The sequence below is a fragment of the Syngnathus leptorhynchus genome, chromosome 11 (assembly GCF_054491065.1).
Source record: "Syngnathus leptorhynchus isolate UIUO chromosome 11, UIUO_Slep, whole genome shotgun sequence".
NCBI classification, from domain to species: domain Eukaryota; kingdom Metazoa; phylum Chordata; class Actinopteri; order Syngnathiformes; family Syngnathidae; genus Syngnathus; species Syngnathus leptorhynchus.
The window spans coordinates 11,121,326-11,136,002 of record NC_141205.1 but is presented as its reverse complement, the minus strand read 5'-3'; the positions used below and the strand labels follow the sequence as shown (position 1 = coordinate 11,136,002).

The 14,677-nt window shown below is 40.9% G+C and overlaps 2 protein-coding genes across 2 annotated transcripts; one reads left to right on the top strand and one right to left on the bottom strand.

Annotated features, from left to right (window-relative positions):
• Window positions 1-178: 178 nt before the first annotated feature.
• Window positions 179-5,121, bottom strand: bin2b (bridging integrator 2b). Its single transcript, XM_085924998.1, has 12 exons — window positions 4,933-5,121; window positions 4,136-4,216; window positions 3,172-3,226; window positions 2,716-2,810; window positions 2,478-2,573; window positions 2,261-2,368; window positions 2,109-2,194; window positions 1,950-2,025; window positions 1,766-1,851; window positions 996-1,620; window positions 701-793; window positions 179-556 (listed from the first exon to the last, which is right to left on the bottom strand). Exons 1-12 carry the CDS (start codon window positions 5,026-5,028, stop codon window positions 455-457), a joined length of 1,599 nt encoding a protein of 532 aa, XP_085781124.1. The 5' UTR covers window positions 5,029-5,121; the 3' UTR covers window positions 179-454.
• A 1,014-nt stretch (window positions 5,122-6,135) lies between these two features.
• On the top strand, window positions 6,136-13,595 carry txnrd3 (thioredoxin reductase 3). The gene is made up of 16 exons (XM_085924344.1): window positions 6,136-6,455; window positions 6,845-6,905; window positions 7,261-7,370; window positions 7,744-7,851; window positions 7,991-8,063; window positions 8,222-8,341; window positions 8,472-8,614; window positions 8,853-8,968; window positions 9,582-9,807; window positions 9,925-10,017; window positions 10,205-10,281; window positions 11,209-11,365; window positions 11,461-11,568; window positions 11,663-11,758; window positions 12,055-12,189; window positions 12,261-13,595. Exons 1-16 carry the CDS (start codon window positions 6,339-6,341, stop codon window positions 12,327-12,329), a joined length of 1,809 nt encoding a protein of 602 aa, XP_085780470.1. The 5' UTR covers window positions 6,136-6,338; the 3' UTR covers window positions 12,330-13,595.
• The last annotated feature ends 1,082 nt before the right edge of the window (window positions 13,596-14,677 follow it).

Here is a 14,677-nt window from a genome sequence, read left to right as displayed (position 1 = left end):
GATTACTCGCTTGTTTTATACGAATTTAACATGATTATCATTGGACTTGTCTTGCAGCTCTTGATTTGAACCTTCTTAGTTTTGCTTTGTAATGCCAGAATTTGAAATGCATTTGATTATTCAGATGGTCGCCCACCCACACGCCAGCAACTATCAGATGAGGCAAACTTTTCTCCAACTTGAACTTTATTAGCAAATATTATGAACTGCATTAAAAAAGTTTCACAGTGTTTTATGAGAATAAAAATACAAACACGAAAATGTTAGCTTCAGTTATCCAAATGGCTTCACAACATTTTGTTGCACAACATCAAAACATGTGAGTATTCACAAAGGACTTGAATTTGTTTGCGCAGCATCCACACCCAAAACAATTTGGAACATTTGTGCACATGCATGTGTGAGTCACCGACTCCTCATGGGAGGAAGGCGAGTGAATGTTGCGTCAATCCGCCTAAACGGGCCCAATGAGGTCTTCTGAGAAAGTCCCGGCATGATTTTCAGGATCTCTGTGCAGTTTCCAGCTCTCCTCCCGGACTCCTCTCAACAGACCTTCCTGTTTGTTGCAACACACAAACATCAGACATAAATTAAACACAGAACAGAAATTAAGAAACAAAACAATGAAAAAGCTTTGTGGCGTATTTCTTTTGACAGTGAAGGGGAGAAGAACTCATTTACAAAACTCTGAGAAACAGACCTGCTGGGTGTCGGCTAACACCAGGATTATTTCTCCTTGTTCAAACTGAAGCTGACCACTTTCAGACGCTGTCTGGCTCTTTAGCGCCACCCCCTGGTGTAAAACATAAGTCACATCAATAAACATTCAGGATTGCCAGAGTTAACTTCTTTAAGCAATGTTGCCATTCTCCAAAAGAAATCTCGCACAGGGTGAAATGGAGTTCTGAATTTCCGAAACATTACTTCTGGTGGAATTGTGAAAAACGACTGTAGTGGTGACTGGTGAATAGTAATCAGTAAGCATGCCATCTTACCTTGTAAAGAAAGCCAGGCGGATTGTGGCTATCGCAGTTATCGCCGGCCATCTTCTTGACATCAGATTCTCCTTCCTCCTTGTGTTCCTCCTCATCAGGCAGAGGAGAATATTTCTCAGAGTGGGAAGATCCACGATGGACAGGAACCGGAGCCATTTTGGTCTTGGCTTCTTTTGCTGGCGCTTGACTTGCATTGTCCTCCTGCTCATGAATGAGTGGCGCATCACTATCAAAGGCTGGTTCTTGACTGACAACATCAGATTTCGGGACGGCAGAGTCATCCGACTGATTAGCAGGTAGCTCGGCTTCTAGCTCCACCACCTCGAGACCTTCGCTTGTCGTGCTGCGGTCGCTGGGCTCGCTGACGCACAACGACTGCCTGCTGGGCGTATTGCTACCACAGGAACTTAGGTCCGAGTCTGAGGAAACGCCACTTTTGGTAGCGGTGACAGAATCTTCTACTATACTCGTTTCGCCTGGGTTGCTTTGAGGCTCAGGAGAGGAAGGTAGATCATTTTTCCCATTTTCGGAATGGAGCGACACGTGATCGGATGGGAAAGCTGTGTTACATGGGACCGGATTGGAGATGACCAAGGACCTCTTCTTCTTTGACTTTGCTGTGGTGCTGTGCAAAGATAAAGAAGAGTTCATAAGTGACTTTGAGGACTATTTTTTAAATATATTTATTTATATATTATAAATATATGTTTAGATTGTTTCATATATTATTATTTTATTTAATATTATTAATATATTATTTAATATGTTACCTGTTGCTCAGACCCTTTACGATGAAAGCTTTTCCAGAGTGCTGATCTTCCAACTTCTTCATCACATTGTACAAATCACGGTTGAGCTGCATATGGCCAAAATCATAAATGTGTTGAAAAACAACATCTTTTGTCTCAATGTTGATGTGCTTTAGAACTACGGAGAAAAAGTGCCTTTCCTTACCACACTCATTTCTTTATAGAAGACATCTCTCAGATTTGATACGTTTTGGAACACCGTCACGTAGCAACCGATGCGGCTGTAGACGAACAAATACACTGTCTGAAAGCCTTCATTGCATTTATATTCTGTTTTCGTTCACATTTAAGTGGTCAATCGTACCTCTGATAGAGAAGAGGCAGCTCCTCCCTCAGCTCATTATTGATCTCTTCAAAGACATGCTGGGATTTGTTGAACTCCTCCTCTGCCTATTAAACCAGGAGAGAAGATATGATGGATGTGCAATTGTCATCAAAATGCATACTTGACACTACCTTGGCAATTTTAACATCATCCTTTTTCTTGGCGTTCTGCAGCGCCTCCAGGTGGTGACGTGCTGAATCGTAGTCCACCAGCTTTCGACCGCGTTTCGCCACTCTTTCCTGAAAAACACACGCTCAAGCCGTTTTATATCATATTAACAGAATCATAGCCAAAATGTTCATTTTGTATATGGGCACAGACATAAAAAAAAAAAAAAAAACAGGATACCTTGACCTCTGGAAATTGGTTTGTATAGTTTTCCACGGTGCGCACAATCTGGTCATTCATTTTCTCCTCATAGTCGTTCCACAGTAAATCTTCACTCTAAAACATGACGGACACATTAAAAATTAGTCATATCAAATTATTGTGTCGGCTACATTTCCAATTGCAACAACGTGATCACATATTAAAGGAACAGTATGAGTCAATACTGATAAAAAAATATATAAGACAATGAAAATACTTCGATGATGACAGCAAGGTCCTCCACTCCATTCCAGTCTGATTCGTAAACCTCCTGCAAAGTCTGGGAGAGCCGCTTTGACGTCTCGTGTACAGCTGCAGAAATGGGAATGAATATTAGATTACGTTGCCAGTTTTGCATTGGCGGCAATTGGAGCATTATTGATACATTGTTTTCAAAGTGTATGGCAATGTTACACCCACAACGATAAGGTCAACACAACACTGGCTTCCTGACTGTCGCTCATATTGTTAATAGCCAACAATACAAAAAAACAAAATGTTTCTCCAACAAAGGGCTGACTCTGTTTTTACTTTTCTTTGAGGCGATGCAGACATTATTGCAAAATAGACTGCAGGCTCCAAAAATAGTTCAAATTAACTTCCCATTTCCTCACTAGCTCCATTTCAGATGAGAGTCTGTTTGTTGGAAGAATTGAATGCATTGGAAACTTGCCTTTCACAGCACCATAGTAGGCCCTCACATCTTTAAGCAACCTACTTCCATGAACCTGTGTGCAGAAAATAAATAAACAAACAAACAAACAGCATGAGTTGCACGATACTGCATGAGTTGCACGATACTGCGTTAACACAACTCTTATGTATAAGGCTGAAAGAGTCCAAATGGTGTTTCTTCAAGAATGTTAACTTTAATAAACTTTCATGAATTTTATGAAGTGAAAATAGTTGTCACAATAGCCTTCAACATCCTTCCTATTGGAAAGTAGTACTGCCAAAATGCAGTAGTAAAAGTGCTTTAAGGAACTAAATTCCCTTGCTGACACATTCAAAGTGCTCTCCTGAATAGTTACTTTGTTTATAACAGTGATACTTCATACACAAAGTAGCAAAATATACACGATACTGCATGAGTTGCACGATACTGCGTTAACACAACTCTTATGTATAAGGCTGAAAGAGTCCAAATGGTGTTTCTTCAAGAATGTTAACTTTAATAAACTTTCATGAATTTTATGAAGTGAAAATAGTTGTCACAATAGCCTTCAACATCCTTCCTATTGGAAAGTAGTACTGCCAAAATGCAGTAGTAAAAGTGCTTTAAGGAACTAAATTCCCTTGCTGACACATTCAAAGTGCTCTCCTGAATAGTTACTTTGTTTATAACAGTGATACTTCATACACAAAGTAGCAAAATATACAGATGAGGGTGGGGCAGTGGATGACAACACCACATGTCACAATTAAAAAAAAAAAAAAAAAAAAAAAAAAAGTTCAAAGACAATTATCTTTCATCTATGCTTTGCATTAAACCTTAAATGTACAGATGAGGGTGGGTCAGTGGATGACAACACCACATGTCACAATTTAAAAAAAAAAAATAGTTCAAAGATAATTAGTTGTCTTTCATCTATGCTTTGCATTAAACCTTAAACCAGTTGGCCTACTTTATGATGTACCTGTTGTTTGTTGAGGTTCTGCGAGCAAACCTCAAAATGTTCATCCTTGGTCTCCAAGGCTTTGCCCAGTTTTTGAAGAACCTGTGTGAACATAATATTGAGATTTTAGCTTCTTTTTTTTTTACGCGTCATCAATTTTATTGCGACCCATTAGCATAAGGTTCCATTTCACTGTATGATGTGGATGTGTCTGTTACGCAAAACCAGCAGCTCCTTCATTTCTGACAATAACTGAGAGGCTGTTAATTTAGGAATGGTGTCAAATATGATGGGTGATCATGAACTCCCCAAATACCTTTCACGGCTTTGCATCATCTCAATAAATACCATTGTTTGTTTCCCAGCATTGCTCATGATAACTTTCATCTTTAAATCTGAATCACTAACATATGTTTTGGGTCTTTAAAAGCAGAGCACCAAAATCCACCAAAACTTTGAAAGTGTTTTCTTCAACTTTGTTCCACCAAACAAAACAACTCCAAACTTTAATGGTAGAATGTTCAGAAAGCAGCGGAAGTTCACAATGAGGAAGTGGTAACTTAGTGTATTGGAGGTGAAAAGAAGCTGTGAGGTGCTCAACAACACTGATGTTTCTGATAAAACACACTGGACAAGTGGTTTTGGCATGACAATTAACTTTTAGCTAATGGCACCACAGAACACAGTACAAAAAATGATCACAGCACATTCCAGACGCAACAGCAGCTGGCTACACTTGGAAAAACAAAAAAACAAATGTCCTTTCCATCAACGCTAAATACCATCTCGACATTCGACTTATTAGTACCTCAACTTACCTTTTCTTGTGCGCGACTCAATGATCTCTGGACCCTTTTAGCCAGAATTCCAGCACTAGCCTGCAGGTTCTGACCCGTTTTGTGATTCTCGGCCATGGTCCTCTGCGGTCTACTATACAACGGAATGAAATCAGCCTTGTATGCTTCCTCTTGAAATACGACGTACTCCTCGCTCGGCCTGCCTTCTAACTGGAGGCGATGGAGGTGGAGCAACAAGGCAGATGACATGAATCAACATGCGCGCGCGCACACACACGCACACGCGGGCGCACACGCACACACGCACGGTAAGTGAATTCCTTGACGTCACCGATGACGTGTCGTCATTTTGGGGCGTCTCTGCGTGTCCCAATGTGTTGAAACAACACTTTTCTATCGTTGCAAAAGTAAACTGGCTTCTTCAGCCCGCAGGCATCCATCCACTCACCTGAAAAGCTTACGTGTCGATAGCGTCGGATGAAACGGAGCTGACTCAGCAAAGTGACGCAAAAACAACGCTGAGCAAAAAATTGCCATCTTTACATACGTGACGAAAACATTTAGCGAAAACTAGAATGTTACTTTTTAATATTAAAAAAAAGTTCACAAAAGCACAATGAATCGAATATATATATATTGGATATTTATGCTTCACACCCTTGTAGGAGAACTTTGCTTTGTGGTTTGTTTTGTTGGAATGACGAGACCGTTAATTTCCATCGTGGATAAATAATCCCTCCCTCGATACAGATCTAGATGTGTTAAAATAATGAGATAAAATTGCACTAACTTACTTTCCGTTTTCTTTACGCCCACCAGCGTTACCATTCCCAGAAATGGCAAAACCTGTCATTTGTCATTGCATGTTCTGACCAACAATTGGCGCCAGATACTAACTATTTACAAGTTGCCTTCACCGGGGGTTTTTGTTGTCAGTTCTTTTAGCTTTATGACAATTTTCTCCAACTGTTATTGTTTTTCTTTTGTGATATACTTCTACGTAAATTATATTTAACGTCTATTTAGTGCGACAATTCAGAGGAATTTTTATTGTCGCGCTTTTAAGGCATGTTACCAGGCAACCCGGTGACGTTTTTATTTTTATTTTCGGAGGGATGGTTTTGATTTGAGTATTAGCCGAATGGGCGGAGTATTCTATGTCAAAAGCAAACTCCAACAAACGGGAGACAACGTACTACAAATCGAGCGCATCATATAGCTGTCTATAAACCAGTGGGAGGATCGTTGTCGCATTCAGGCGCGGTCTGGGCTGCTAGCTGACGGGAAGGCGATCCAGCGGTCCGATTGTTTTTTCAGCGTCGTCTTTTGAAGAAAACTCAAGAAAAAGCTCGATTCGTCCTCTACTTTTTCCTCCGTGCACACCGGCCGGCTGCTGAAGGGTCGGACGGAAATATCTAATCTTAAAAATGCCTCCCATCGAAAATGAAACCGGGAAGAATGAACTTAAATGTCGGATACAATCGCTTATTGACTCCAACCAAGTGGTGGTCTTCAGCAAAAGTTATTGTCCATATTGTGTAACGGTATGTTATTTATTTTTATCGAACGGAAACTTGATCGTATCGAGTATTACCTTCTATCCCGCGAAGTAAACGGGCTTCGTCTAGTTTCTCGTACTCTAGTTTTTCATGTAAACTAGCAACTCGTGTTTCAATGCATTTTTGTAAACCACGCTTCGCATTGGAGGTCAAAATAATTGTAATGTGTACAGTATGTGAAACTATTTTTTTGTTTCTGTGAAGTACAGAGTCAATTAAACCTAATAGAAATGTTGACATCCCGAGTTAGCTTGTACCGCCGTTCAATGTTGGTTTATTTATTTTGCGGTCATTTAACTAGGGTTGTGTGTTATGACATTATGGGGTATATGCGATAATGTATACTGAATATATTTATAATCGTCTGCGTTTAGGTAAAGGACTTGTTCAAAGAACTCAAAGTGGAGTGCAATGTGGTGGAGCTGGATCTTATGGGTAAGATCTATTTCCTTCATACGAGCCCTACAATGACTCAGCATCTTTCGCACTGCATGCCGGCAGGGACGAGCATTGTGTTAGAGGCCCTTTTATAATCGTATTACCATCTCAAGCGCGTTCAACAGCTGGCCAGCAAATTCACAAGACTGATGAAATCAGATAAAACACTGAAAATGACAACTGACTGACAACAAAATTATCAAAATTGGACATCTGTCATGCTACTCCTAAGATTCAGAACTGTTTATTCCTGTATTTATTTGTTATCTTAATTTAGAAGTAGTAGCCCACTCCTTCATCTTTCTTATGTGCTCAAACACGGATTCATTGTTATGCAATACACTTTTTACAGAGGATGGAACGAATTATCAGGAGATGCTGCTTGAGATGACTGGACAAAAAAGTGTTCCTAATGTGTTTATCAACAAAACACATGTTGGTGGCTGTGACAAGACAATGCAGGTAATTGTTTCTAGATTTTCTCTTTGTTTCACAATACAGCATTCATCTAAATGGTTATCTGGATTTTTATTTTAATGACACCTTGCGCTCAGCAATATTGTCAAGCACGTTAGGATCCACAAAAGATGTATGAGCAAGAGCTGTTGCTCAACTGTCTTACAAGTAGTCTTCACTTCAATTAATTGCTGGACTCATTTACTAGCTGTAAAACCTGTCACACCGTTATGTTTTCAAGAGCTTTTAAAATGATTGCATTCATCATGACAAAGCAGCTGGTGCAGGATAATGAGAAAGACAATTATAAATGACAAACTGGGGGAAAGCGTTGTGCAAATTGCTCATAACGTCTGTAAATATTAACTGTGCTTATTAGGCTCATAAAGATGGCAGTCTGCATCAGCTACTGAACGGACAAAGTGAAAGCTATGACTATGACCTGATTGTCATTGGAGGAGGATCTGGGGGACTGGCCTGTTCAAAGGTGAGACGTTTACTGGCACAAAGTGAGCAGATGTGACCTTTCAGTCACAGTTTTATTATTCAGTTGTCTGACTGGCTCAAGGTGCAACGACTTCCTCCAACGTTGTATTAAAACATTGAATGTATTTTGTTTTTTGAAGGAAGCTGCATCTTTGGGGAAAAAAGTGATGGTTTTGGACTTTGTTGTTCCCACACCAAAAGGAACCACTTGGGGTATGAACGGTCTGCTAAAATATGTGGCGGCTGAAATGTGTGAATTTAAAATGTTGCAACAGAGAAACTATACTTTGACGAAAATTGAAAAATGACAGCATATTTGAAGTTGTTCCAAATGTCTTTTGATGTGGAAGCAATCTTCCTGTGGTTATCAGGTCTCGGTGGAACGTGTGTGAATGTGGGCTGCATTCCCAAGAAACTGATGCACCAGACTGCTTTGCTCAGTACCGCCATGCAAGACGCACGCAAGTTCGGCTGGCAATTTGATGAAACTGGTAAGCGGTTTATTCCACTCTCACAAAAATGGATAAAGCCCAAGAGCGCCGACTAGCAAACGTTGGTTCGAACTTGGTGCTCATGTCGTGCTACTCCGAATGATTCATGTCCTGCGCTGTCTTTGGTCAGTCAAACACAACTGGGAGACAATGAAGACGGCCATTAACGACTACATCGGCTCGCTAAACTGGGGCTACAGGGTTTCGCTCAGGGACAAGAATGTCAACTATGTCAATGCCTATGCGGAATTCGTCGAACCTCATAAGATCAAGGTAATAAAACATTGATCATCGGGCATTTAGCTTGATTGAAATAAAGCAAAAACAAATTACTTCGTTAACCAGCCAAAAAGCTTTCACATCTAAATCAGCTCTTGCTTAATACTGAAAGTCCCCTTTGCTATGCCTCTAAAGGGGTTTCAAAACTCCTTTCTTCATCCATGATGACATCAAAACTGCTGTTGTGCAATCGTTCCATTGACAGCAGATTTTCAATGTCTTCTCTTTGCAGGCATTAAACAAACGAGGGAAGGAGACATTTTACACAGCAGATAAGTTTGTCTTGGCGACAGGTGAGCGACCACGTTACCTGGGCATACCTGGAGACAAGGAGTACTGCATCACAAGGTGATGGCTCAATTTTAAATTTCTTCCTTATACCCCCAAAAAAAACATGTTGTATTGGGACCACACGCTGTGGCAAAATAAGACAACCAGGTAGTTCAGCAGCTTAAAGGCAAAATGACAATGCTGTCAATTTCCTCCATGGGGGGGAGGAAACATTTTGCTTGGTGCTGATTTGGCACGCGATGTTTTGGTTGTTTTCTTAGGTCCGCATACTAAAGATTCTGTGAACCTGAAAATCAAGTCAAAGTGACAACCTCGTTGAATTTGACAATATTCAATTTGTTACTATTTCCCTTCCTGTTTGAAGGAGCATCTGTGTATGAGGTAAATGTCATTTCATAACAAATAATGTGTGTTGCAACTGGTGCACACAACCAAAATGATTCAACCCAAAATAAGAAAGCCTTCTGTCAAAGCTGCTCGACACCTGACTATAATGATGAAAATGTGAGTTTTAGATGTTTGAGAGGCCTGCCCTGAAAAGCACTTGGCGAAGTGTGATTGTTTATCTAGAAATGTCAATGATCAGTCAGACCTGTTTGGCCACTTTGACAAGCCCTCCTTTGCAATTCGCTGCTTTTACTAATGAAGCCTACCACTGTTCTGCCCCCAGCGATGATCTCTTCTCTTTGCCGTACTGCCCCGGAAAGACTCTGGTGATCGGCGCATCTTACGTCGCGTTAGAATGCGGCGGCTTCCTCGCTGGCCTCGGGCTCGACGTCACAGTCATGGTGCGTTCTATTCTGCTACGCGGCTTTGACCAGGAAATGGCAAACCGCGCTGGTGACCATATGGAGGAACATGGTGTCAAATTCATGCGGAAATACGTCCCTGTAAAAGTAAGTCGACAGAGTCATTTATTAATTTTCAGTATTTGTATCTCTGTCAGTCAAACAACAGCGGGTTTAGTATTTCAAACCTTATGACTATTCCTCCTTTGTTTGCTGTTTTGGCAGATAGAGCAGTTGGAAGCCGGCACTCCTGGCCGGCTGAAGGTGACAGCCAAGTCCACAGAGAATGATGATGTCATTGAGGGAGAGTACAACACTGTAAGTCACTGAGTGGGAGAAAAAATGAAAACTAATTATGTTTGGACATCTAACCATTGGATACATGCTGAGTATAACATGTTTGCTAGGCCAACTGTTTCTATTTTTTTTTTTCTTTTTAATTAATTATACTTGATTGTTTAACGTATGTCATCAACCTCATCAAGCATTCTGTGGTGTTCCTCAGGTATTAATAGCGGTGGGTCGAGACGCATGCACCGACAAGATCGGCCTGGACAAGATAGGGGTCAAAGTTAACCCCAAGTAAGTTTAATCTTGAGCATTGTTGCCATTTTAAAGAGTCGTGGTGAGTCAGCAGTTATCACAGTCACATGTCTCTCAAGTGTAGTGGGGAGGCGCTGCTTACTTTAAAGTAGAAAGTCACCATTGTGTCGGAACAGCAAAGGTCATGCTGGGCCTTTTATGAGAAGACCAAAGACACGGACAAGGTCAATTTTCTGGCTGAATTTGACGACTCTTGGCCAATCATTAAAAAAAAGAAATTGATATTGTCGTATTTGTGTACATTGGACTATTTTCTGCATATGTATTTGAATAGTTGGCTGATTGAGACAAAGGGGTCAACTGGGATTAAGATGGCATACGGCAAGTCTAAAAGAGAGCGACTGAATTTGACGACTCTTGGCCAATCATTAAAAAAAGAAATTGATATTGTCGTATTTGTGTACATTGGACTATTTTCTGCATATGTATTTGAATAGCTGACTGATTGAGACAAAGGGGTCAACTGGGATTAAGATGGCATACGGCAAGTCTAAAAGAGAGCTTTGAGTCATGCTTGAGTCTTGTGACGCTCATAACAATGTCTTTTGATGAAGCTGGGGCTGGTCGAGTATGGCCACAAGACCGAGCGGCTGCTATTTATTGTTGAATAATTCTTCTCTATGGACGAGCATTCTACCATAATTTTAAGTTTGTCTTCGTTTTTAGCGTTAATTAAAGAACACGGAACCAGAACTCCATTATCTTGACTTATTCCAATATTATGGTTAGTTTGTAGAAAAGAACCAAGTGTCACAACAGCAATGGTCACATTGACCTGGTTATTACAATAATGTTCAAATAAATGTAAACAAACACATCTTGCATGTAAATCTAAATGAAGTTCCTATTTGTCATTGGATTCAATTTCTTTGTCTTTCTCTCTGACGTCACTTTGCCACCTTGAAGGAATGGGAAAATTCCCGTCAATGATGAAGAGCAAACTAACGTACCCCACGTCTATGCCATCGGAGACATCTTGGAGGGCAAGTGGGAGCTCACTCCTGTTGCTATCCAGGCCGGAAAGTTGCTGGCGCGCCGTCTCTATGGAGGGGCAACGCTCAAGGTACACGGACGTTAAAAAAAAAATGCTTTTTTTTTTTTTTTTTTTAATTGGAAGTGTTAAATATATCTCACTCTGTTGATTGACCGGCTCTTTAGTGCGACTACATCAACGTTCCCACCACGGTCTTCACACCACTGGAATATGGCTCCTGCGGTCTGTCTGAAGAGAGGGCCACTGAGCTGTACGGAGAGGACAACCTTGAAGTAATGCAGGCGGCGCGTTCGTAGCGTTTGGCACATTCAGTTCCTTTGCTTGTTAGCCTTAACTTTGTTTCTTTGGTCCGTATACTCAATTCAGGTGTTCCACAGTCTCTTTTGGCCATTGGAGTTTACTGTGCCTGGCAGGGACAACAACAGATGCTATGCCAAGATCATCTGCAACAAATTGGATAATGTAAGACTTGGCTCAAGAAATGTCACTTACTCAGCTCGGTTGTGTTGATGCAGTGATTCCCTTTTTTTTAATAGTGATGCCATGAGAATACTACTTTGATATCATTTGATTGTAAATTATTTCCCCGGCATACATTAAATTCGGATTGAAGCAAAACTTGAACTTGACAAGACTAATTGTCCTTTTTCATCAGTAAAATGGGCATTCTTTGTGCAGACTAAGAATATAGGTGGAAACGTCCTTTAAGTTTGTAACAGAACTCATTTCCGTGAATTGTTTCTGTTTTCTCGTCGTAGGCCCGAGTGATCGGCTTTCACTACCTGGGTCCCAATGCAGGAGAGGTAACTCAAGGCTTTGGTGCAGCCATGAAATGTGGTGCCACCAAAGAGCAGCTGGACGCCACCATTGGCATCCACCCGACTTGTGCCGAGGTAAAGCCACAAACCGCCTTTTTATCTACGTGAGAGAAAGTGAAATCATTGTCTTTGTTCGCCACCCGCAGGTGTTCACCACCCTGGAAGTGACCAAAAGTTCCGGAGGTGACATCACCCAAGCAGGTTGCTGAGGTTAAACCCTGCTCGTTTAGCAGAATGCTCTCATGTGGTCCACCGAGCCATCTTCTCTTAGCTTCCAAACAACCTCAACCTTCAACTCCAGCTGTTCCCCTTTCGTGGGCAGTTGTTTCTCAGGACAAATTGCATAATGCGGCCAGCAGTATCTGAAAGACCACAGGTGCTCATTTTTGGTTTAGTGGGAGCTAAGAAGAGGGTGCGAGCTCACTCCGCTTGAGCTGAATTTATAAGAGGGCATTCTGCTGAACAGCGGGGTTACTCTGCTGACAAATGACTGGGCTCTTGTCAGTGTCCTTCTCTGAGGAGCGAGGGTATGCGCATCACTCTTGCGATGTGTCTATGCCTGAGCTGTTTTTGATGTCCTTGCCTGGAAACCAAAATGCTTTGGTGGGCAGGGATTGAGTCACCTCAGCAGAAGTAGCTGATAGTGTCCCAGACCCTTCGTCCAAAACTGTTTTCTACCCCCCCCCCCCCAATAATAATTCCCACCCACAACACAGCTCATTCAGTTGAATGGCAAATTGTCACCTGTCCATGCACAAATGTACTCAGTCTTCTGCGCTTGAATGCTTCTGTTACTTCATTTCATTCTGCCATATTTGTAAACAGTCGCTTTCCATCTGTACTTTCTATGTAGTTTTGTGTTGCACGTTCGTGCTGCCCGAAACTCCTGTTTGAAATATAAATCACACTCCTCAAATAATCCAACAAAAATGAGATGTAATCAAGAGCAATTCACTCAAGGCTGTTTATACTGCTTTGGTTTTCTTTTGTGGTGCAGGATTATTAAAGTATGTAAAAGATGTAGCCAATCTTAGGTAAAAAGTCTCTAAATCTATTGTGATTTTTTTTTTTTTTTTGTCTGGACACTTAGTATAGCTCTCGAGAAAAAATAAAAACAATTTTGGACAATGTATTAAAATCTACAAATGTTACGTTTGCATGCTATGTGCAATATCTTACAACACACAGATACAATGGATCAAAAATAATCCATTTAAGTGAGCCGGCCATTGACATCGGCCAGATCAGAGAGCCCTGCAAAAATAATTGTGTAGGTTCGTGATCAGTGGCGTCACTGGTGCGAAGCCTTCATTCAATGATCACATCTGACAACAGAACAGTGTGTCACCTGCATTTGGTTGTCATGACCACACAGCCTTTGATTGCTTTCTTTTATTCAGTCCATTTTATTATGCACACTTTATGAGCAGATTCAGTGACATTTGTTATTCTGTTTGAAGAAATAAAACAAACTGGGCCGACTGATCCATGTGGCTGCTACAAGAAGGTTTCATCTGAGGGACACATTTATACGTTTTATTTAACAATTATATCCCCGGCCTTTTCAAACGGAGTCAGAAATTAAGAGCATTAATGCTTTCTCAGAACTGTTACTACCATCTCTAGCTTTCAAATGCTATCATTGTCCTAATTCTGTGCATTGTTCCCATGATACCACGAAAAGGCTCCCAGCAGGTCTTGTGCGCACATTAGTAACTACCTACATTTGCTCACAGCCGATTGTGTAACAGGACTCCAGTTAAGCGCAATCTCTTTTTCACTCTGACTTGCAATTTACAACACAACTCACTGGGGAGTGCCAAACTTGCGTAACCCAACCTGACATTTTCAATTTGATGTGACTCAACCATTCAACACTGATCATCTGGTGTAAATGATGCTCACAATGACATTTTTTTGTATTCCTTGTAGCTACTCATTGATAAGATATTGACGTTATCATCATTCTTTTACCTCGACAAACAGCGGTTTATTTAGGTTCAGGAAGCACCACCAAAAAATGTACTTTGAACATTTTCTTCTGGGGCGGTGTATTGTTTAACTGCTAAGGGGTGACGAGCTTGTTAGTTGCTCCATGAAGGTCAATTTGGTGCAAAAGTAACGTCCAAAAAAATGTTTCTACAAAAATGTTTTTTTTGGCTATATTGCTATAAAATGTTTTTCATTATTATTCGTTTCTCTTGCTACGACTGCAACTTTTATTTCTTCTGCTACAAGTAAACCTTGCACCAAATTCACCTTGTTTAACTGCAGGTTACTTTGCCCTACAACTACAAACATTCTACAGCAAACGCCACAAGGGGGCACTACAGACCTACAATGTCATGCTGTCACCAGGAAACAAATTACAGGGGGGTATTATTGCACATTATCAGGCATTTGCACGCCCCTTTTGTGGAATAAACATTTCCAAGGTCGAAGCCAAACATAATATGCATGTGTCGCGTGTCCGAGGTTGAAGCTGTGTTACAGGAAAACAATTCTGTTCAATTTATCATCTCCAAATTATAAGCACACAGAGGTTTAATAGGAAATATTTTAA